This window comes from Wyeomyia smithii, chromosome 3 (genome assembly GCF_029784165.1).
Source record: "Wyeomyia smithii strain HCP4-BCI-WySm-NY-G18 chromosome 3, ASM2978416v1, whole genome shotgun sequence".
Classification (NCBI taxonomy): Eukaryota; Metazoa; Arthropoda; class Insecta; order Diptera; family Culicidae; genus Wyeomyia; species Wyeomyia smithii.
This window is the reverse complement of record NC_073696.1, coordinates 19,920,698-19,942,453: the sequence shown is the minus strand read 5'-3', so window position 1 is coordinate 19,942,453 and position 21,756 is coordinate 19,920,698. Positions and strand designations below refer to the sequence as shown.

The 21,756-nt window shown below is 40.5% G+C and overlaps 1 protein-coding gene across 5 annotated transcripts in view; it reads right to left on the bottom strand.

Moving 5' to 3' along the window:
- Positions 1 to 21,756, bottom strand: part of LOC129732508 (protein sickie-like) — a 477,819-nt gene that overhangs the window by 368,776 nt on the left and 87,287 nt on the right. For 4 of the 5 annotated variants that reach the window (XM_055693439.1, XM_055693442.1, XM_055693443.1 and 1 more), the window contains exon 2: positions 9,538 to 12,141. The exons of the other annotated variant lie outside the window; for it this stretch is intronic. In XM_055693439.1, the coding sequence (XP_055549414.1) occupies positions 9,538 to 12,054 (2,517 nt within the window). In that variant the 5' untranslated portion in view covers positions 12,055 to 12,141. The remainder of the gene's footprint in view (positions 1 to 9,537; positions 12,142 to 21,756) is intronic. 5 annotated transcript variants of the gene reach the window in all.

The following is a 21,756-nucleotide window of genomic DNA, read 5'->3' as shown; positions in this document are numbered from 1 at the left end:
CACAAAAATAAAAAAATATATGGAAAAATGCAGGAATCGAACGGATTTGGAAAAAGTGCAAAAGGGTGGTTTTATAGCTTGAAAAAGTAATTTTTTCATAAATCACGTTTGGGCTACCTGAAAACGATTTTTCAGAAAGTCGAAATGTTCTACAAAAATTGTTTTAAATAACATTATCTTTCAATTTAGGGCTGAGCACCTTGACTTTCTCAACATCGATTTTTTTGGGAAACCCTAGTGTAGAGCTTTCGTGTACGTGATTTTTCCACCGTATTCTACCGTTCATTACGATTCGATGACTTTTGGACGCAAAGGATCCTATACGTGTGTAGGATCCTTTGCGAAACTTTGGCTGACATTTTTACATTTTAAACGGAGTTCTTTCGGATTTCTTTTATAACTTTCAATTGCGTGCTTGGAATCCTTAACACTATATGGAGATAAATTTAGACCGATTTTTACCATCCGATCGATGATCAAACGTTTGATGTACCGGTTTGAATTATAACCTCAGCGGGTATTACACGAAGCAAATATTTGCTTAAAAAGACGGACAATATTTGTTCGCCCATTTAATACCAGAATATTTGCTTCAATTGTTCACAAATATATGGTATATTTGATAACGAAAAATTACCTCAATATTTACTTCGTCTAATGTCAGTGCTAATAAATACAAAGCGAATATTTGCTTTCTCTTTTCTTTTGTTCATACTAAAATTTGATATGAACAAACTACAGGAAATGGATTTTAGTGTGTCACTTCCAATCAAATGTTTGGATTCTTCACGACGCAGACTTCCCAATGCTTTTGAGGTTTTTAATAAATGTGAAACTGGTATGATTTGTTGCCGTTTGTTACCGTGAGTTGGTGAGATCGTTATAAACTGTAAGAAATCTCCGTAAAATTATAATATCCATGGAATAAAAAGATATTGGCCAATTTAAAATACACTTAGCACACATACAGTGACGGACAAACCAATAAGACCACTTCAAATACTAAATTCAAATACCTCCCTTTAACGGCCATTTCAAAAAGCAGCAAAGCGCCACTACATGTCAAACACTGGTACGTAATTCTATTTATTCTCATAGGTAAGTAGCTAAGATATATAAAAGAGGCTTTAGTAATCTTTTTTTATATTTTTACCTAGAGTCCGATAGAAAATAACCGAGAAATATGGGTCGAGCAGCACATTGTACGAAAGCTGAAAGAAACGTAATCGTAAGACTAAGCAAACAAGGCTATTCGCAGCGAGACATTGCTAATGCCATTGGAAAATCGAAAATTATGGTTTTCAATGCTTTAAAAACGCCAAAGCAGCGATTGCCGACCGGAAGACGACGAAAAACAACTAGCAGTGAGGATAACCAAATCAAGCGGCTTTCGAATGTCGATGCTTTCAAATCAGCAGCAAGCATAAAACGGGAGTTGGGTTTGTCAGTCAGCTCGAGAACCATTCGCCGAAGACATTTGGCGGGCTTCAGTCGAAGTTCCGAAAAGCTTGAATACATACTAAAAAAGTGTGTATAATGGTTTATAATGATTTTATCGAAGTACGTTTAGAAATTGATTTGGGCACTAGAGGGTTACCCAGTCAACCACAAATCGTATATCGATGTATGAAAATTATCGCAAATATATCTTAACAAAATCGAAATCGTATATCACGCTTAATATCATGCGCAGAAATTCGGTTTAAATTGTATATCATGGTGAAGCCTAACCGAATTACGATTGTAGGCTTAGAATTGTAAGATAGTGTGAAACAAATCACATTCAATCGGAAATAATCATATATAAATACGTATATCAATGAATTGCATACTATTATTCCTCTGTACGTATATCGCCTCCAAAATAGTACGCATATGCTATTTTTGTGCATCAAATGCGAGTTTGTATGATATATATGAGTGCGGATATTGGAATCAAAACATTATTATACGTTGAAAATGTTGACTGGGTAAATGGACTTTTATGCAAGACAACGATCCGAAACACACTGCACGCTCAGTAAAATGTGGTTTTGTGATAGGAAAATCGAGGTGCTGGAATGGCCCGCTCAATCCCCGGATTTAAACCCCATCGAAAACTTGTGGTCGATTGTTAAGAAGTCGATTGGCCCGTCAAAATCACAAAACAAAGAAGAACTGTGGTCAAAAGTGCAAAAGGCTTGGTATGCCATACCCATTGGTACATGTCAAGCATTGGTCGATTCTATGCCGAAGAGAGTTCGGGAGGTTATCAGAAATAAGGGATATACAACAAAATATTAACATTCGATCAAGAACTTTGACCTGAATCATTCCAGAACTTATATTTTGCAAAATGGTCTTATTATTTTGTCACATAAATTGAACCAATAAAAATTGTTTTTGTTTTTTTTTAAACTGAAATAGTAACACTTTTACTTATTTAATAGCACCGATTGGTAGTGCTATTATCCATCAATTAATAACACATACTGTACTGGTTACGAGATTTTTTAACTGAGTTATTCGATTGATGCAAGAAAACATGTCCAAGTGGTCCTATTGTTTTGTCCGTCACTGTAGGTTAACATTGAGTTCACAATACACCTAACACGGAAAACAAGAAAACAAACCAGACAAGTTCAGTTCAATGGAGGCAGAGACGACAATGGGAGTAGATAGAGAAAGAAGAAAATGATCAGAAGTATTAAGAGCGCAATTTCGATGGCCGGTGGATTGGTAAAGGTAATGGTCCTGATGGCAAGAATTCATCGAGCCTGCTGCCGCCGTGTTGCTTGGTTGGAGGCTGATCTTCACGTGCGCCCCTGTACTTTGGTTTTCTGCCATAAACCGTGGCACAATTCCGCTAATTCAAGTTTGGTCTATTATTCTTCGTCGTGACTCTTTTGGTCCATACTTTTAAATTTAATAGGCTCTCAAATGCGGGTCCTAATTTTTTTTTAACTCTAGTATACTGCCGTTCCAAGCATAGTTGTCCCAGCGTGCATAAGGTTTGTACAGAACATGTACGTGAAGACTAGTCTCCAACCAAGCAACACGGCGGCGGTAGCAGGTTCAATGAATTCTTCCCATCAGGACCATTACCTTGACGCCCACGGAGCACCTGGTAGAGCGTATTGGACAAGAGCAGTTTTCCTGACTCATCACTTACTGTCCAGCAAGGTAAGGCGTCGCAAATTACGCTAAAAACCTATATTTACGCCTAACCTCAGATTAGCCACTCGGACACACTTACACATACCCGCACAGTTCTGTACAGATTTAGGGGTAATTAACGCTTAAATTGTAATCACTAGCTTTATTAGTCCACACGCATCACCGTCCTGATTAACTAAGTAAACCGTCCGGGAGCCGACCTTGGGGGAAAGGGCCTAAAAGAGGTCATGAGTACCCGCCCCAATCGGTCTCCTGAGAAACGACCAGAGAGCGCGGGATCTCTTTTAGTAAAGGTTGGGTCGTCAAAAAATACTCCATTTACCTCTTGAAAGCCACTCTTCCTTTAAGTTATGTTGGAAGGATTTAGGGTAGATCTGCTTAAAATAGACAACTTCCTTTAATGGTCCACCTGAACACTATTTATCAAATGGCAGATAAATATACTTATTTAGATATGTTGTTTGATAATCTCAATTATGTATTTCACTAGAAATGTTGCAAATTTTAATAAAGCTGTAAAAAAATATCTTTTAATAACAGCTGCCTGGTTTGCCATGGTTCGTCAATGGTTTTCATAAGAAATGACTTTACCAAAAACTGTACTGATGATCACACTTTACTGGTGAAAACTACCAGATTTTTGATGAACGGGTAGAATAATAATGTCTTTAAAAGATAAGCAATCCATTTCACTAGAAAAACATCTTAAATTATGAAAAAACTAGTGGTCCAATTAAGGGTTTCCTGATCTCGGCATGCTTTATTTTGAGCAAGAGTGTTCAGTGATGTTTTTCAAACCCGTACCCGACCCGAACCCGAATTTTTTTTCCGGTCGCAACCCGAGCCCGATTCGAACCCGAAACTTTTTTTTTTCGTTCAAACCCGAACCCGACCCGAACCCGAAAATTTTAGTTCTATGAAACCCAAACCCGAAATTGTGGAACCCGAACCCGAACCCGACCCGAACCCGAGATTTCATAGACTTTATAGTCGGGTTTCGGGTTTTCATACAAAAACCCGACCTGAACCCGAAATTTTCAAACCCGAACCCGACCCGAGCCCGAATTTTTTTTTTCACTGAACCCGAACCCGACCCGTACCCGACACTTTCAAAAACTTTCAAACCCAAACTCGACCCGAACCCGTCGGGTACGGGTCGGGTTCGGGTTTCGGGTTTGAAAACTCGAAACCCGACCATCTCTAGTGTTTAGCACTCACTGAGTACCTAAAGAGATTTTTGTTTACATTGAAGTAACACAGCAAATCATAGTTACCATAGATGTGTTATGATCGTGATATTGTAAAAAATTGCTGCTAAAATGGGATAAATGCCGAAAGTTTGGGGAAAAATATACTGAACCAGCTGTTACTGACTGTTTTCAAGCAATAAAACGTGGTGTCGACTAAAGAAGCTTGCAGGAGCTACAATGTTACACGATCCACCGTATTGTTTCGTGCAAGCAGCAAGTGATCAGGAAAACAACGAAAAGGTAAACCAACTGCAGTGACTGCCGCGGAAGAGGATTTAATTGTTCATTAGATAAATCGGATGGAATGTAAAAGATTCCCTAATATGAAAGAGCGGAGCTGTCTACAGTTGAAAAATTCATCTCAGAAATATTCAGAATTATTTAGGGGGATTGACTACCAAACGAGTATGAAATGGTCACATGGTCTATGGATAGTCCTTTATAATTCGAAGCAATCTGCGACATGGTGCAATTGTTCACAACTAAAATACCTGTTACACAGTAAATTATAAAATTATTCAAGTAGACCAGGCCCAAATTAGGAAATTGTTGTGGTTCAAATTAGGTTTCATGTTTATTCATAATGAAATACCTAATTCAGTTAAGATATTTATACACTTTTCCATGCAAAATATGCAGCAATCAAAACTACATTATTTTGTTAAGAGAAAGTTATTCATCAACTTTAGAGCTACTATTTGCATAAAAGTCTAATAAGATTCGCTGAATTGCAAAAGTGTCTCAAAAGCCAATTTTCCAATCTAATACCAAAAACAAACATACATTATTCTGTAAAAGTTGCCCATAGTAATTAAAACTGCGGTTTATACATAGTATTCAATTTTACATAATTTCTTAAGTGACTCAGATGCAATTTTAACGAAAATTAAAAAAAAAGAAAATTTTTTCTTCGTTATGTGTATTTATTTTATTGCCAAAAAATGCATGTATATACTCAGATGTATCTCCTGACAGAGACATGGTCACACATCGCAGTCTGTTGAATACCTTTGTTCACCACTTGATGCATTTTCAACTGTCAAAACATCATCTAGAAAAACGTCAATAACGGGTAAATAGGCAAGTTTAGGCAGCTGAAACCACTGATACCGTTTAAAGGATACTATGAACGATATGTGGCGAGAAAATCAGAGAGGTATCTTGAAATACATTTTTGTAATGTCCGATTGAACTTTAAACGCCTTTTTCTTAAACAAAAAATACGCTTTTCGATCACACTTTTGTATTCGTAAATCTCAAAGCTATACCCTTAAACGTCTTTCACTTACTTACTGTTTCAGTTCCCAGTTTAGTTAGCATAATTGAAATAGCCACGAACTGAGGAAACAAAAGGTTAACTGAATATTTTTTTCTGAAAAATCATTGCGCACATGTTGCGTTAAAATTATTTGGTAGTAAAAGCTTGTTACACGTGTAATAGTGGTCCCACGAGGCTACTTATACACATGCAGTATATTTCATACATGAATGATATGCACTGCCTACTTCATATACTGCCTATAATCGCATATCAGTCCCATCTGGAAAATCATCAAGTTGAGAAAATAACGCTTGAAGATATTTTTCTTGTTTTGGATATTTTTCCTGTTTGTGGTGGGTTATTCTAATTTTTTTGTCATGATGTAATGAAATAGACCTCAATCATAACTTCTTCATTGAAAAATTGCCTTTGTCGTGAAAATTTCTATGAAAAATAAGGAAGAGACTAATATGCGATTATTTAGGCCTTCGAGTAGCAAAATAATCGCATTCCAGTCTCTCTTTCAACCACTCGGTGTATATTTTTCTCAAGTATTTTGAATATGGGCAGACGTTTATGGCCGTAGACAGCTTCTAAATATTCTGCATGGAGAATAGCGGAAACATCCACCTATTACTTACCCCAACTTCAAGGTCGTCGTTGAAAAAGCAAAATATAAGGTTGAAGTCTTGGATATGCTACTGAATAATATCCTTTCTTATCCCTAGTAACAATATTGGTTTTATCAAAGTTTAATAGCGCCTAACACAGCCTTGATTAAACCACTTTTGTTACTAGGGATGTCTTCAGTGTTTCGCAATACTTGCTGAATAAAATTATTCCGCATAAGCCCGTGCATTTAGCATTTTGGAAAAGTGGTATTGGAAAAGGGAAGTTTCCAATTTCATTTCAACAGTGACTTGACGGAAGACGACGGCGATGAAAAGAGGTACAAGCAGTTTTAAGCTAGGCAACTAAAAAATTCTTAGTTCTGACAATTTCAACTTGAATAATTATTTGGAGTGAGCAGATCATCCACAGGAAATTAACTCTTTGCAGAAAGCAGCATTGCTCAAAACTATTATCTCTCCGATTGACGAAATCGGTAACCTTTCGGAAACGAACTTTCAGGGATAGTTGCAGTTTCAGTGTTTACCTAAAATTATCTTTTATGTGGAATTTATTTGAAATAACCTTGCAATTTTTAATCATTTGATGATTTTTCAACAATAAAAAGCTTGAAAAACAGCACCAAGTATTTATTATATGGATTGAAGAAAAAAATATGGCCAAACTCAGGAAAAACATTTGGTGGGACTGATATGCGATTATTTTTAAGATGGGACAATTTGACCTCACATTTTTTTCTGACTTTTTTCAAATAAAACCTACTTTTTTGTTTCCTTAATCGGTAGTAGAGCAAGAAATAAATGGAATCTGATATTTAACTCAAAAACGATGAAAATCCATATGGGACTGGTATGCGATTATAGGCAGTATGAAGAAATATAAAAGTTGATTTTTTAATGCACTGGCCTTGCCACTACGGTTGCCGCTACCACGCAAAGGCAATTTTTTCATAGAGTTAGTGCCACCGCACTATCGCTGCTGATACCCGCAGCTGCCACCACTGTTACTATCTCTCTCTCTCTCTCTCTCTCTCTCTCTCTCTCTCTGTCTCCCTCTCTGCCTCTCTCTCTGTCTCTCTCTGTCTCTCTCTCTGTCTCTCTCTCTGTCTCTCTCTCTCTCTGTCTCTCTCTCTGTCTCTCTCTCTCTGTCTCTCTCTGTCTCTCTCTCTGTCTCTCTCTCTGTCTCTCTCTCTGTCTCTCTCTCTGCCTTCCTTTCTCTCTCTCTCTCCTCTCTCCTCTATCTCTCTCTTTTTTCCTTTCCTTTTTCTTTCTCATTCTATCTCTCTCTTTTCTTTCTTTTTCTCTCTTTCTCTCTCTCTCTCTCTTAATCTCTTTCACTCTCTCTTTCTTTCTTTCTTTTTCTCTTATGTTGAGAAGTTTTTGATTCTCATTAAAAAACCGAACGACAACGATAATTTTTTTAAAACCAAGTTTTGCTCAGAAAAATAGGAATTTGTAAATCTTTAGGATCCAATTGGAAGTGAAGGTTAACAACGACATTATCGTCGGATGGTTTTCAATTGAAAATGACTTTGTCTCCTAGCTTGTTTATATATTTTTTATATTTTTCATTTTTCATGATCAGAATAATTTTATTCATAAATATTAGTAACAGTTATCCTGCAGGTCCTACCTTGAGTGTTTTAAGTGATTCGTTCTGCCAAATGATGCTAAAGCATAAATCCTTCATATGAGTAATCGAATGGTTTTTAACGAAAATTTAGTGGCCCTGAAAAAATATTTTTTCTTGTTTTTGTTCATTTGAAACGCAACTGTATCCTGGTGAAGTACCTCCGGTATTAAGGTGGAGCTTAGAAGTTTTTTTCCAATTCAATTATGTGCCATCAGTTCTTCCAATTTCCCATGTTTCTCTTCACGATTTTATATGACTTCTTAAAGCCCTTTGTATCAAGGTACAAATCAGACAGACGATTAATAGACATAACATCTGAATTATTGATCTAATCTTTTTGTTGTAGCAACTACTTGTGCAATATTGATAACACATTTTGATAGATCTATTCTCAGTACTGAAGAGAACCAGAAGCAATGCTTTGGTGCTTTCCGCTTTTGGGAATCGATCTCTGTTTTATTATACACAGACTTCGCGGATAACTGGTTAGTGCACAGGACAATTACGAGGCTATCGATGACTGCTTTATTAGAATTAGAACCAAAAATAAGTTGAAAAGCGCCTTTTTGGATTTTTCTAGATTCAGATTTGAAATACCTCAAGAACAAAAGGGAAAGGGTTGTTAAAGTAACTTGCAATATATTTTTAATTTTTTTTTGTGGAGTTCATTCTCACAAATATATCTCTGGTATATTGGAAATTAAACCACTTCTTTGATATATTTTGACTCAAGAATGAGGCCCAAATATTGATCATCAAATAATCAACTCTAATATAAAATCTAATAGAATTTTTTTATTAGAATTTGTACGGGTGAAAACCGAAATAATTTCACGTCATTAATAACACATTTTGATATACCGATATTAATAAGGGGGGGACAAGGGTTTACAAATAAGTTTTGAACCAGTTGAAAATTTCAACTACTTCAAATCTATCGCTTGTAGGTAGAATTATTATTTTGACAATCTGAATAATCTATGATAATCTAGCAATGACAAACTATCAGCGAGCAGCACCATGATGGTTGATTAGTTCAAAACAGATTCCATGCTCAATGGAATGAAACAGACTATCACAAATGCCTACAAATAAACTATAATCCTCTGCACTAAAACGCTTCCTGTGAAAAGCAAAAAACCTCATTACTAATTCCCGAACCAGTACCGAATTAATCAACCTGTTGATAAAACAAACAATTAAATCCAAACAAGCTTTCGATTTTAGCCAGCAGGACCCGCAGGGGCAGGTGAGATAAACACGGTTATCAGATTAAATCCGCCGGCTTCGCAGCAGATAATTAGTTTTACAATTATATTCCCGCCATCCCAACCATTGTCGGGGTTCTTCAAATGAACTGAACCCGGAGTAGGTAATCCAACACTCCAGTCCGCAGCGCAAATTGATTAAAACAAAACACATCGTTATTGGAGGATTCCTCCGCACCGCGCGCCGTGGCCAGCGGCCTACAGGTCGGTCACCGAATCTGCAAGTGCTTTAATTAGCCATCATTCATTTCCTGCAGGCACTGGTTCCTTTGCGTGGCACGTGTTTGGAATTGAATGGCAAATGTTGCGTGGAAATGATATCCGAACTAAAATTACTCACCTGGATCAATTCCTGGATGCTGTCGCACTGTTCGAGCACTACAACGGTATCACTGCTGCTGCTTCGATGCTGATGATGCTGTTGCCGTTCGGTCGCAAGGATCTGATTGTGAATACTTTGCCCGGTGGCCTCCGGTGGAGTAACCGGACTCAGAAATCCACTATCCGCGTCACTATGGCTAGAGAGTGGGCGTTGTTTTCGCAACCTACTGAACAACGGTGTGGAATCGAATGATCCATTACGCACCGATCCGCCGCCAGGAGAGGAACCAAGCGGGGGCTGAAGATGGGAGAGGATACTGCTGTGCTTGCTGATTGCTCCGGTGGAAGACTTTTGTAAGTGAGGTAGGGAGATGCTTGATTTTAGGGAGTCTAGTGAAAATGCTGGATGTGACAGGAGCGGGAGAAAATTGACCTTACTGACGATGGTGGAGGGCAAATCTGATTTAATTTTCGTCACCTTCGAAGATGAAAGTGTAGCAGTAGCAGCAGCAGCCGAGCGGTTGCCGTGGGATGGTGCTGGAGGTGGGGGACTGCAGGAACTAGATGGTGGTTCTTCCGAACCGAGCGTCCCAAGGGCAGAGGATGCCTCGTTAGAGGACGAATCGGTTGTCTTTGTACTGGAGGGTGGTGAGGAGGATGATGATTCATCACTTTTTCTTTGTTGCAGGGGTGAATTTGGCAGCGAACTTGATTGGCGATGGTGCAGCCGCTCGAACTGGCTGACAGCTGTTTTCGTTACCACGCCGTAGTACGAGGATTCCTCCTGCTGGTCCTCGTTGATGGAACCGGATATTGATTTCGGGACCACCTTTAGCTGGTCTATGAGTCGATTTCGGAAGCCGTAGTCACTTTCGTCAGTGGACTCTAGGTTGGACGAGGGAGTCTCGATAACTGAGTTAACCATGGACGGATAATCCGGACTGGAACCACTGGAAGACGAAGAGTTTCGTGTCTTGTTAAAAATTGCGTCGATTTTTTCCTCCACTTTCTCGAGGGATAGCCGATTTTTCGCTTCCACATCAAATCCGTCCGGCTCGAGTGTGAAGTAGTTATCGGAGTCCCGATCGACTGCGTCGTATATCAGCGGGTTCTGATAGAGGATAGGATCCGCCAGTTCTACCGATTCCGGAATGGGTCTCATTTTGTGCTCTTTTTCGTTGAAAAAATCCACAGAAGGATCAAACAAACAATAATTTTCCAGATGAGGAACCGCTCCTTTCCGCTGTCGCACGGGCAGATTCTTCAGTAGCAGCGATGAAAACTCCGGCTTGGTGAGTATATCATCCGGTGAAGCGTAGCTTCTCTCAGGTGACTCTGGCGCCGGGGGTGGAGGAGGCGTCGGTGGCGCCGGTAGCTCGGTTGCTCCTTTGGAAGACATTTTGCTCATTTTAGGCGAGGGTGGCAATGTCACATAATTATTGCTTTTCTTTTCCCCCGACCCGGCGGACGATATTAATTTACTCAAACCGAATCCCTTGAGCTTGGACCTGGTGCTGGTGGTTTCCTTTCTTTCCGTCGTCGTCGCTACGATGATGTCTTCATGCTTGCTGACAGGTTCCATCGAAATAAGATCCTGCTGCTGAACGATTTCCACTTTGTCGTTGGTGGTTGGGCAGGTAGGAGGAGGTGGAGGAGGTTCACGGTACGGTGGCAACGGTGGGGGAGTGTTTACTTGATCCGCGTCTGACAGGTCCTGGGCTGCCGGAAAATCCCGATAAAGTTCTTTAAACTGTACACCGGTGTCACTGAGCGAATGCTGCCGGCTACGAACAATTGCTTTCACCGTGCTGGATTTGATTGTGGCACTTCCGGTCCCTGCCGGTCCACCGCCTTCTTCCACCGCAAGACTTGGGATAAAGGAAACTTTTTTCTGATTACGACTGCCGCTGTTGGGTGATTGCTTCTCGCGGCGCTCCAGCGTGCCACCGCTGATGGTTGATTGTTTGACTAGCTTTTTTGGGGGGTTTACGTTGTTTTTAAGTTTTTGCTGCGCCTGAGATGGGGATTTATTGTCGTTCGTTGTTTTTGCAAGTAGATTGGATGTTTTCTGGAAGATGGACACTTTGGTGCCAGCTGGTGGTGGTGGGTTTCCTCGGGATTTTTTACCACCGTCATCCACTTTCTGTCGGAGTACAGCTATTTTCGATTGTTTTGCACCTCCGACGGTTTTCATGTTTCCTCGATGAGAAACACCGGCTTCTTTCTCCGCTGTTGCGGAATGATTGTCGGCAGGAAATCCCTCACCACGATCGCAGTCATTCTGTTCGGTTTTTTGCGCTTTTATATCTATCTCAATGGTAAACGATTGCCGCCGGCTGGAGGCGCCTGCCGGTGAGGTGCTGGTGGGCGTCACCTCCTGCGACCCTTGCGACAGCGGACGACGCTTCACCGTTCCCGTTTGAACGCTCGATGAATCCCAATCGAGGGAGGCTTTGCTGTTGTTGTTGTTGTTGGACAGATGACGGCCGGTTGTTAGTGACTTCGGCGGACGGGCAACCCTGCTGCTCGGTATCATCTGATGTGGCGGGACTCGGTCATGACGGGCTGCATTGACGCACTGCGCTGGGGATTGCGATTTCACTGTGTGATGTGGTTTCTATTTCTGTATGAATGAAAAGAACATATATATTCAAGGGGGAGAAGCGAAAACGGTTTTGGGGAAGGTCCTTTCGATGCTAAGCGTTAACACGTTTCGTAACTGTATTTTTCTTATGAGGAAGCTTCATTAAGTTGGATAATTTCAATCTCAAATTTTAAGTTCTTTTTGCTTACTGTTGAGAAAAATTATGAGAAAATATGCCAAAGTTGTTATAAATTTTTAACAAAATTATTTGAATGAAACTATATTGCAAATAAGAAATAAAAATCTGATAAAACATCAGTGTAGAATTTACTTGTTGGATTAATGTACGACCTGGACTTACAAAAATTACAATAATTAAATTTTTTTGGATATGTCTTCACAAAATTTTATCAATAAGGCGAACCATCTAAAAGCCGAAAGTCTCTTTAATAAAGAAAAAAAAAATATTGGCAGCATTATATTATTGTTGATAATATTATTAAATGGAAACATACAAGACAAATAATGACAAAGATATTGTTGCAGTATCGCTAGCTTCTTGTTTAAAATCATTTATGTAAAATTTAAGCAGAAATAACGACAAAAAAATTAAAAAAAAATCCAAATTTAAGTAAATTGCGATAAGATTGAATGCTACCTACTACCTAATTTGTGTGAGAATATTTCTTACTATAGCAGAAAATTAGTATCCACAACGAAATTTACTTTATACCTGGCAAAAATTAAACATACAGATTTGCAAGATTTATCCAATTATAATTGGTGACATGTATAACACTTTCAGTACCATCTGCCGAGGTGAGATTGTGCCAAAAGAGCATACGTTTTTGTTGCTTAGTTGGTATTATACAAATTTAAGCAATAAATTTGATCCAAAGAATTATTATGGAAAAAAGCATATTGGAAATAGGAGGTGGAGATTATCACATAACGCAGACTTTCGTCCACTCTTAAAATATAAACTCGTGAATATAAGTAAAGATAAAGACAAAAGATGGATCAAAACAAAGCTACCACAACCATGTCAACGGGTTTTGACAAATTTTTCAACATTAAGGCAAAATTTGGTAATAAATCTACAATAGATGGATTTCGAGGCTTCCAAGTGCTTGGTACGTACAGGAAGATGGAACCCCAAACACTTCATGGGAATCCCAAGGTGTCTAGCTGGAAAGCTGACTACTAAACCCCAAGCGGGCAGCAGCTATGCCAAACAGCCTCTGAGTCGTTGTCGGACATCAGCATCGTATCGGGCCCCTATCAAGCACTTGGGAGGTTTCCGGAAGTCTTCCTCTTTATGGCCTGCACCACCACAACGCATGAATAACTGGCTTCGGCCAATGGGAGTCAGGAAGTAGCCACCTGGATCTCTGCTGAACCCGTACGGAAGTCAATTGCCTCAGTGGCCACTTCTACTCCGTACTACTGACATTACGCTCAAAGTTCAAATATCATCTTTGGTAATGAAAGTTACTAACATCCGCTTCCAAATCCTTGAGCTGGGTTTTGCCTCTTATATTCTTTAACTTCGAAGTATTCATACCCATCTGTCTTGAGTAAAAGGACGTTCATGTCACAAAATACCAAAAAATTGGTCGCAGTGACGAAAATACCCAACACGGAAAAAAGGGCGTCCCTCTTACTCCGCACCATTTTGACTTTCTTTGGTTGTTTGGCTGTTTCGCCGTCGTAGCGCCTCCTACCCACTACAGTAATCAAGCCGCCACTTCAACCAATACTTCGGCGGATTTTGAACCCGTTAGTATGCTGCCCTGACGGCTTAGCATAACCAATCGATTCATTGTGTTCTCGGGGCCGCTTTCCGTCATTTTTAAGGCGACCTTTTCTGGCGAGCAGGCGAACGAATACTCCTATGTGCGCCCCATAGGAGTATTTCAGTCAAAAACCTGGCCAAAATACGAAAAAAATAATTCAAGTTTTTTTCGTGCTATTGATCCTTTTTGGATTCTCTGATACTTACTACTTTGTATGCAGGTCATCTTGAAATCATCTGAGTTGTTCACAAACTACAGTAACTATCCTTACCTTGTTATTGATTGAAGCCCATGAATAAGTCACAAATTGTTGTACGAAAACTATAAATTTCCACTCATGTTATTATAACTTTAAAGTGATTCTTGAGCGTAAATTTATTATGGGCGGTAACAACGAAGGTATGTTAAGCAAATTTGTGTCGGGAATGTGTTGTATAGGTTGAAAAAACTTGTTAAAACAAGGCATTTCCATAAACTTGTTTTCCAGTTTTTTTTTTGATCGACAATTTTTTTTTGGGTTCCCAGCAAGTCCCAGCAAAAACTCACCCACCATTGGAAAGGTTATGTGTTTCTCAATAAGTACCAAAAAAAAAATCTGCCCCATGCTCACGCATTCGTAATTGGGACGATCGATTGTAAAAATTTGATTAGTTTCTTCAGATTTTGTGATAACTTGCCGAGAAATACCATATTCGGGTTGATTGGGCAATGCTATGAACATTCGATAATTGAAAAGTTCCTGATTCTGGAGGAAAAACTTAAAGAAACCTTCAAATGTCACCACAAAAGATCAAAACAATGATCGAGTGGTAGGTAAAAGTCTCACAAAAAAAACCCAAATGTCCTCCAAGAAGCACACGATCTTAAGATGTCAACAGAATCGCTTCAAAAGTTAATTTATATAAAACAGACAGCTTCGAAATATGACAAAATTTGCTTAGTGGGAGTAAAATTTAAGGAGTAATATCAAACAGAATTCAAGGACGGAGCGAAATATCCAAGAAGCAGCCAAGAGAGTTCCCTAGAAAACTTTCATATATCACAAAGAGAAGTCAGGGGCGAGGAGTTGGACAGTCGGGTGTCGACGGCTGAAGGGTTCAAACAACATAACGAGAAGGACCACCCATACTAAAAGGGATGATCAACATCAAGAAGGAAGTCCACCACGACATAGCCCGAATCAACACTGCCCAAGGTCGGGCCAGATATCCACCGAATTTTGACGCAAAACCTATTGAGCCAAAACACCGCTACACAGTCACTTCGTTACAGCAAGAATGTTTCTCACCGCGCTGCTAATCCAGATGCGTGCACAAAAGAAAACAAGTAATTACACAAGCAAGGAATTTGCAACCCCGTATAGTCAGCCTAGTTAAGTTATTATATACGGAAACCAGTGGCACTCACAACACGATTGCTGCCACTTGGTTTAGAAGGATGATTTAGAATATATAGCCAATACACTTTCAAGTGAAATCCGCCAGCTAGACTAGACGAAGAAATGAAGTAAACACATAAGAATTTTTTTTAAATTTGTATTTTATTTTTAGGCCAGCAGCTGACGGGCGTAAGTCGTCTCTTCTGGATGGCTAACGACTCATGAGTGGAAGGAGATGAACCGGCCTGACTCCGTAAATTTTGAGAAAGACAGTTTACACTCCATTCCCATGGACATTTTCGGATATTCGATGCAACCTTCAGTTGCATATTTTAAAAAAGTGTCATTTTTGATGCACGAACTTCTTTCCCAGAACATTGTGACATTCCATTCACACAGACATTGCTTGGAATAATAGCTGCGTGCGTTAATTCATTAGCCGTGCTAATTGACACTCTGGTTCTCATGGGAAAGAAACATCGCCGTGTAGTTTTGGAAAGAACAGCGCGAGAAGAATCGAAAGAGGGGATTAGCTTCCTGATTTTTCCACATTGTAGAATCATGTTAAATTATTTTAATAAATTTAATATTGTTTTATCAAGCATTCCGCCCGGTTGAATGACCGTACGTACATTACTTCGATGTATTTTTTCTGAAAATATCACAAGTTTCACAGGTAGGCTCCGCACATTCACTCCTCGACGCCCTTGATTAGCAAGCAATTGTCTACCGATATATCCGGTGTGGACACAGACGCGTTGGTCTTCCAATATCCGGTTTTGTCCGGAGAGAAAAATAGCCAGGTGACTCATCGGCATAAGGCCTGTACTCGAAAAAAATGGACCATTCTTATACGTGTGTAACTTTTTTGTCCATGGGTAAAAAATGATGAAAAACTGGGTGTAACTAGTTTGGAGTGTATTATTTACATGTGCGAAATTTAATAACAATCGGTTCAGTGGTTATTGATATGTCATCGAAACAAGAAGAAAATCGCCAGCGAATTTTGCGCGCCGTCATGGAAAATCCGACTGCGACCATGAGATGGATCGGAAGACAACTGGGAATCACCCATACAACTGTGTCTCAGGTGGTAAAATCGTTTAGGGAGTCCCAGACGACCTAGCAGCGGGCTGGATGTAAAAGAAAACCGGAGACTACTGACCCTGTGAAGACCCGGAAGGTGTTGGATTATTTTAGGCGTAATCCGATCCTTTCGATTCGCGACGCGCGTTCGTTCAGCGAACCATCAAACGAGCTGGGCCTCGTGTGTTCAAGGTCCGGAAGGCACCGAGCCGGCGTGATGAACAAAACCCACGCTAGGAAACTATATCGAGAGTAGTTAACGACACCGATATTTGTGTGTTTATGATTGACGAAACCTACATCAAGGCAGACTCAAAGCAAATACCGGGGCTGGGGCTCTACGTTGCCAAATCAAGGCTTGATGTTTCGGAAGACATAAAGAAGAAGAAAGTGGACAAATTCGCCAAAAAATACGGCTCTGGCAGGCCATATGCCAATGCGGTAAATTGAGTAAACCTTACATTAAAACGGGTATCATCAACAGCGAAATGCTCCTGGAGGAGTCTGTAGCCCTTTCTGCGGTCCCACGGAGGCGGGCACCAGAGATACGTCCGGTGGAAAATTTTGGGCCATAATGAAGGCCAAAGTTTTAAAATCGCCCAAGGTGTTCAAGAACGAGTTGGAGTTGAAGAAAGAATGGATGAAAATGACCAAAAATGTCGGCTCCATCATGGCACAAAATGTAATGAGAGGTCTTAACAGAGCCGTAGCTACTCCGTTTTGCGCTGGGGGGAATTTTTATTTAATAAAACGTTATTTTTTGTGGATTAAGCAGTTTAAAACCGTTATGTGCTCGACAAAATAGGATCATTACGCGTCCAACGGAGTACCCGGGTATTCACAAATAAAATTCTTATACCTTTTGCAGTTTTCGTCCCATTTGGATTGTTTTAGCACCTGAAGATTCAGAAGCTCATTTATTTTTAAATAAGCGTTAGGGGTGTCCCGTAAGAATTTTCTTATTCTCGAAAATCCGGTTTTCCGGGTTTATATTAGCAAAATTCTTCGAAAATTACAGCCAATCATTTTCAATTTTCACTTCCAATGATCGCAGCACTCCTTCAGATACACTAGATTTTCGTCATAGTAACGTGCAGTTATACTCAGATGAAATAGATCGCGCGCATCGTTCACGGTAACGAAATAAAATTTGACGACAAATCCAACCAAATGATCTTCACTTCAAAGCGAAAAAGAAAAAAAAACAGTCCACTCAATCAAAATGAACCTCACCGAAACACTTTTTCACTAACACTGACCGATGCCTTGACAATCTTCGTTAACTGATAAACTGATTTTGTTGTCTTGCTTCCATCGCATGAAATATAATGAGGTGTTTTGACAGTTCACTTCCATGCAAAAAGCGGGAAGGGAGAACTCTGAAAGGATTGTAAAAAAATAACGTTTATGGATGATTTTTTTCACTTTCACTCAAGAGTGTCAACAAATATCAACCCTGGCAGAGGGGATCGAAGGAGAAGGCTTCGAATTTTTTTACTCCATAAGTACTCGGCAGGGTACCCGGGTACCCACAAAATAAAATGCTTCTCGCTTTTTCATTTCTTGACCGTTTTTCGATCTTGACCTGTCAAAAGATTGTAAAATCTGTCTACTTTTAGAATCCGAGACCGACATGAGCCAGTGACCACATCTGGTACCTGTAAATCCGAATTTTCGGGAGCATGTTCCGGTGAAACAATTTAGTACAATTGTCATTAAAACTGACCAAAATTGGTATCAAAATTCATGAAATCACTCCAGGAGTTAAGTTTCATTCACATTTCCATTTGTTAAGTTGTACGAAATGACCATTTCGGAGCAGATTCCCGATCTTGAACATGGTCCCGAAGATCCGGAATTACGGGAACTATATGGGGACCAATGACTCTTTAGGTCCCGTATAATAAAAATAGACACATTTTCCAATCTTTTGACGGGTTAAGATCGAAAATCGGTCAAGAATTGAAGGAGTGAGAAGCATTTCATTTTGGTGGGTGCCCGGGTACCCTGCCGAGTACTTATGTGTGTTAAAATTGCCGAGTACGTAACGGTTAAAGAAAAAATATCTACAAATTTTAATGAGTTTGCTAACTTAAATGAGCAGGTTTACAAAAGTCCCCATGCAATATCAGCTAAATCGGCCTTTGGGAACACGTTCCTCAAAGCGATCAATGTTTCAACTTTCTGACGGATTAAATGCATTGCACAGGTAGTAGTTAAGAAATCGTCGATATCGATTTATTCATGCCAAATGTCTAAACATGCAGGAAACGCCGAGATCTGGTGTACCTAATCGAAAAAAAATTTTTTTTTAAATCGATTTTTTGGCATTTAGAATTTTTAAGCTGGGGCCAATGGAACATATGGGTAAAAATTGACCTTCAAATTTAATTTAGCGGTAGGGCTGATGATTTTTGAAGATATGATTGTAGAAACTACGAAAAATATTGTTCAGCAGGTGGGACTCGAACCCACAATTTCCAAACTGTGTATCTTCCACTTAATTTTTTCAAATGTCTTGAGGGTTCGTCCATGTGCGATCGAAAAACTAAGAACAGAAGAGAGTTTTTAAAAGCTCTACTCTGAAGCAACAAATGCATCAAAGGGATTACAGCGTTATAAATCCAGCTTCGAGAGTCGCCGATCGATGTCAACCAACGATACTGAGAGAATCTATTCGCGAAGAAATACTGAGAGAATGGAGCGATTCAACCGTCAGCCTAAATTCTAAATTTTACGATAGGCTTTGTTTGATCAGTGTTTACCATCAGACCAGGTAGAGTGTGGAATGCCTTGTCCGAAGTCCGGTCAGACTACAATTTTTATAGTCTGATTTTTTTTCGGACCAAACCGGAACAGAGTTGTCCGGGCCAGGTAACGGTCTGGGTTATGCTTCCGAGATGTGGAAAAATCCGGCCAAAATATATTGAACTGAACATGAAAATGAATCACAAGATCATATTGCAGAAAGTTAGGATACTGGTTCACCAAAAGATTGAATAATTTATCCTTTTTGGCATATTTGCTAGACCAATCAGACTCACATACATGAGAAAACTGCGTGGTGGGGCAATACAAATGTATGGAGGGGCTAAACCCCCCTAGCCCCCCCCGGTACCTACGGGCCTGGGTCTCAAGGGGCAGGTGTGGGCTTTAGCGTTGGAAAAGAAGTTGAACAAAATAATTATGCCTGTTCAGTCCAACCTGTTCGAACTGAAGCGACAGAGTGGCAGCGAGCGAACGCTTTATATCCACTAATTGCGTCGCAGTAGGTAAACAGCGGTGTGAGATTCAGCCCCGCCCCTTTGTATACTTTAGCACTGCGGAATGATATAAAAGAGCAACAGATGCGGCAGCATTTATTAGTATTTTTCCAACCGCGATACGATAAGCAGTAGAAAGCAGACAGTGAAAGGAGAACAATAGCAGCAATAACAGTAGCTGCAGTAGCGGTAGCATCGGTGGGCAAAGTTGCGTCACCGCGAAGAACTTTAACGCGAAGAATAGATATTAAGAATAAGAAGAAGAGAAAAATGAATAAATTCGTGTAAACAGTAGTTCTGTGTTTGCACCTGACCGCCGAACATTCTGTCCTCCGTCTCCACCCGTAAGAGTTAATTGAAATTGAAGAGTTTTTGAGAGTCTTTTTCAAGGCTCATATCTTCGAGTTTGATTGCTGCTAGCCAAGTGGGCTAGTCCAGGCCAATCACGTCGCGGCTTCATGAGGCGAAGCCGATCAAAGGAGTCCGGCCAATCTAGTTGCCCTCCTGGGAAGGAACGAAAGGGTCCTGCTCCCATCCGGCTTGGTTCCCGCTGGGAACGCAAGCAACGTTTACCGACCGGCGCAGTCACAGTCCACTGCAGCCCCAACATATTTTTTGGTCCTTCGAGCCGGATACTCAACCGTGAGCGTATTCGGTTCATCTTTTGATTCGTCACCCGGCGATTGCGAACTGTTACATCGGAGTGTGGGATGGATGTTGGAGGTCGGAGGCAAACACGGAGATTGAAAGTGAAACAACGCTAAAAACACTCAAAGAACTCATAAGTGAAAGTTAAACAATCAAAGAGACTAAAAGTGAAGTGTGAAAATGACGACGTTGCATACGCCAGCCAAAACCAATAAGGCCAATGAAGAGGCAGAAGCTGCATTGAATACGCTGGTCCACATGCGTGGAATGGCTCAAGGAAATGTCACTCGAATCAAGAACATCTTGGCTCGAGCCGAAGCGGATCAGACTGAACTAACTCCTGCTCAAGTAAAGGTCTATATCAAGAAGGTGGAAACCGCATACACCGAATATCACCAGTTACATCAGCAAGTTGTGGCCAGTCTTCCAATCAACAAACGAGAAGAGCAGGATGCAAAGTACTTGAGTTTTGAAACGTTACATGAAGAGGTATCAACTATTCTCGAAACCTGGCTCGGGAATCTGACAGCACCTCCACAGAATCAGCTCCAACAAATGGCCCCAGTCACTGGGAATCAGCAACCGGTGGTAATCCAGCAGTCCCTTCCTCGTGCGATTCCCACGTTTGACGGAAGATACGAGAACTGGGAAAAATTTAAAATTATGTTTCGCGACGCCGTGGACCGTACCAACGAAGCACCACGCATAAAGCTGTACCATCTTGAGAAGGCTCTCGTTGGTGACGCAATGGGGCTTATCGATGTGAAGACGATTAGCGACGGGAACTACGAACACGCCTGGAAACTTTTAGAGGAGCGTTTCGAGGATAAAAGGCGAATGATCGACATTCACATCGCTGGCTTACTCGGAACAAAGAAAATACCGAAGGATGATTATGCCGATCTGAGAACACTGGTCGAAAGTATTAGCGGTCACGTGGAGAATCTCAAGTTCCTCAACCAGCAATTCACAGGTGTGTCGGAGCTAATTGTCGTTCATCTTGTCGCTCGTTCTTTGGATGCGACAACGAAGAAAGAGTGGGAATCAACAATAAAGCGAGGCGAGCTTCCCACCTATGAAAACACCATCAAGTTTTTGAAGGACCGCGTCTCAGTTCTGGAGAGATGTCAGGGTTCAAACGAAGAATATCGGTCCCAGCGAGGAACAGCCAAACAACTAACAGGGAAATTTGCAGTTTCGAAGGCCAACACCGTAACGGCCTCTTCGACATCGGATCCACATTGTGAGATGTGTGGAGAAAGACATCCTACGTTCAAGTGTTCGTCGTTTAACAGCCTTTCCACGAGTGAACGGCTGTCCAAAGTTAAAGAGAGGAACATCTGTTTTAACTGCTTGAGGCGTGGACACAGCGTGAAGAACTGTCCATCGAAGAAGTCTTGCTTTAGGTGCAACAAGAAGCATCATACATTGTTGCACTTGGAGGGTAATGCCAGCTCGACGAGGCCTTCGAGTGTGAGCAGTG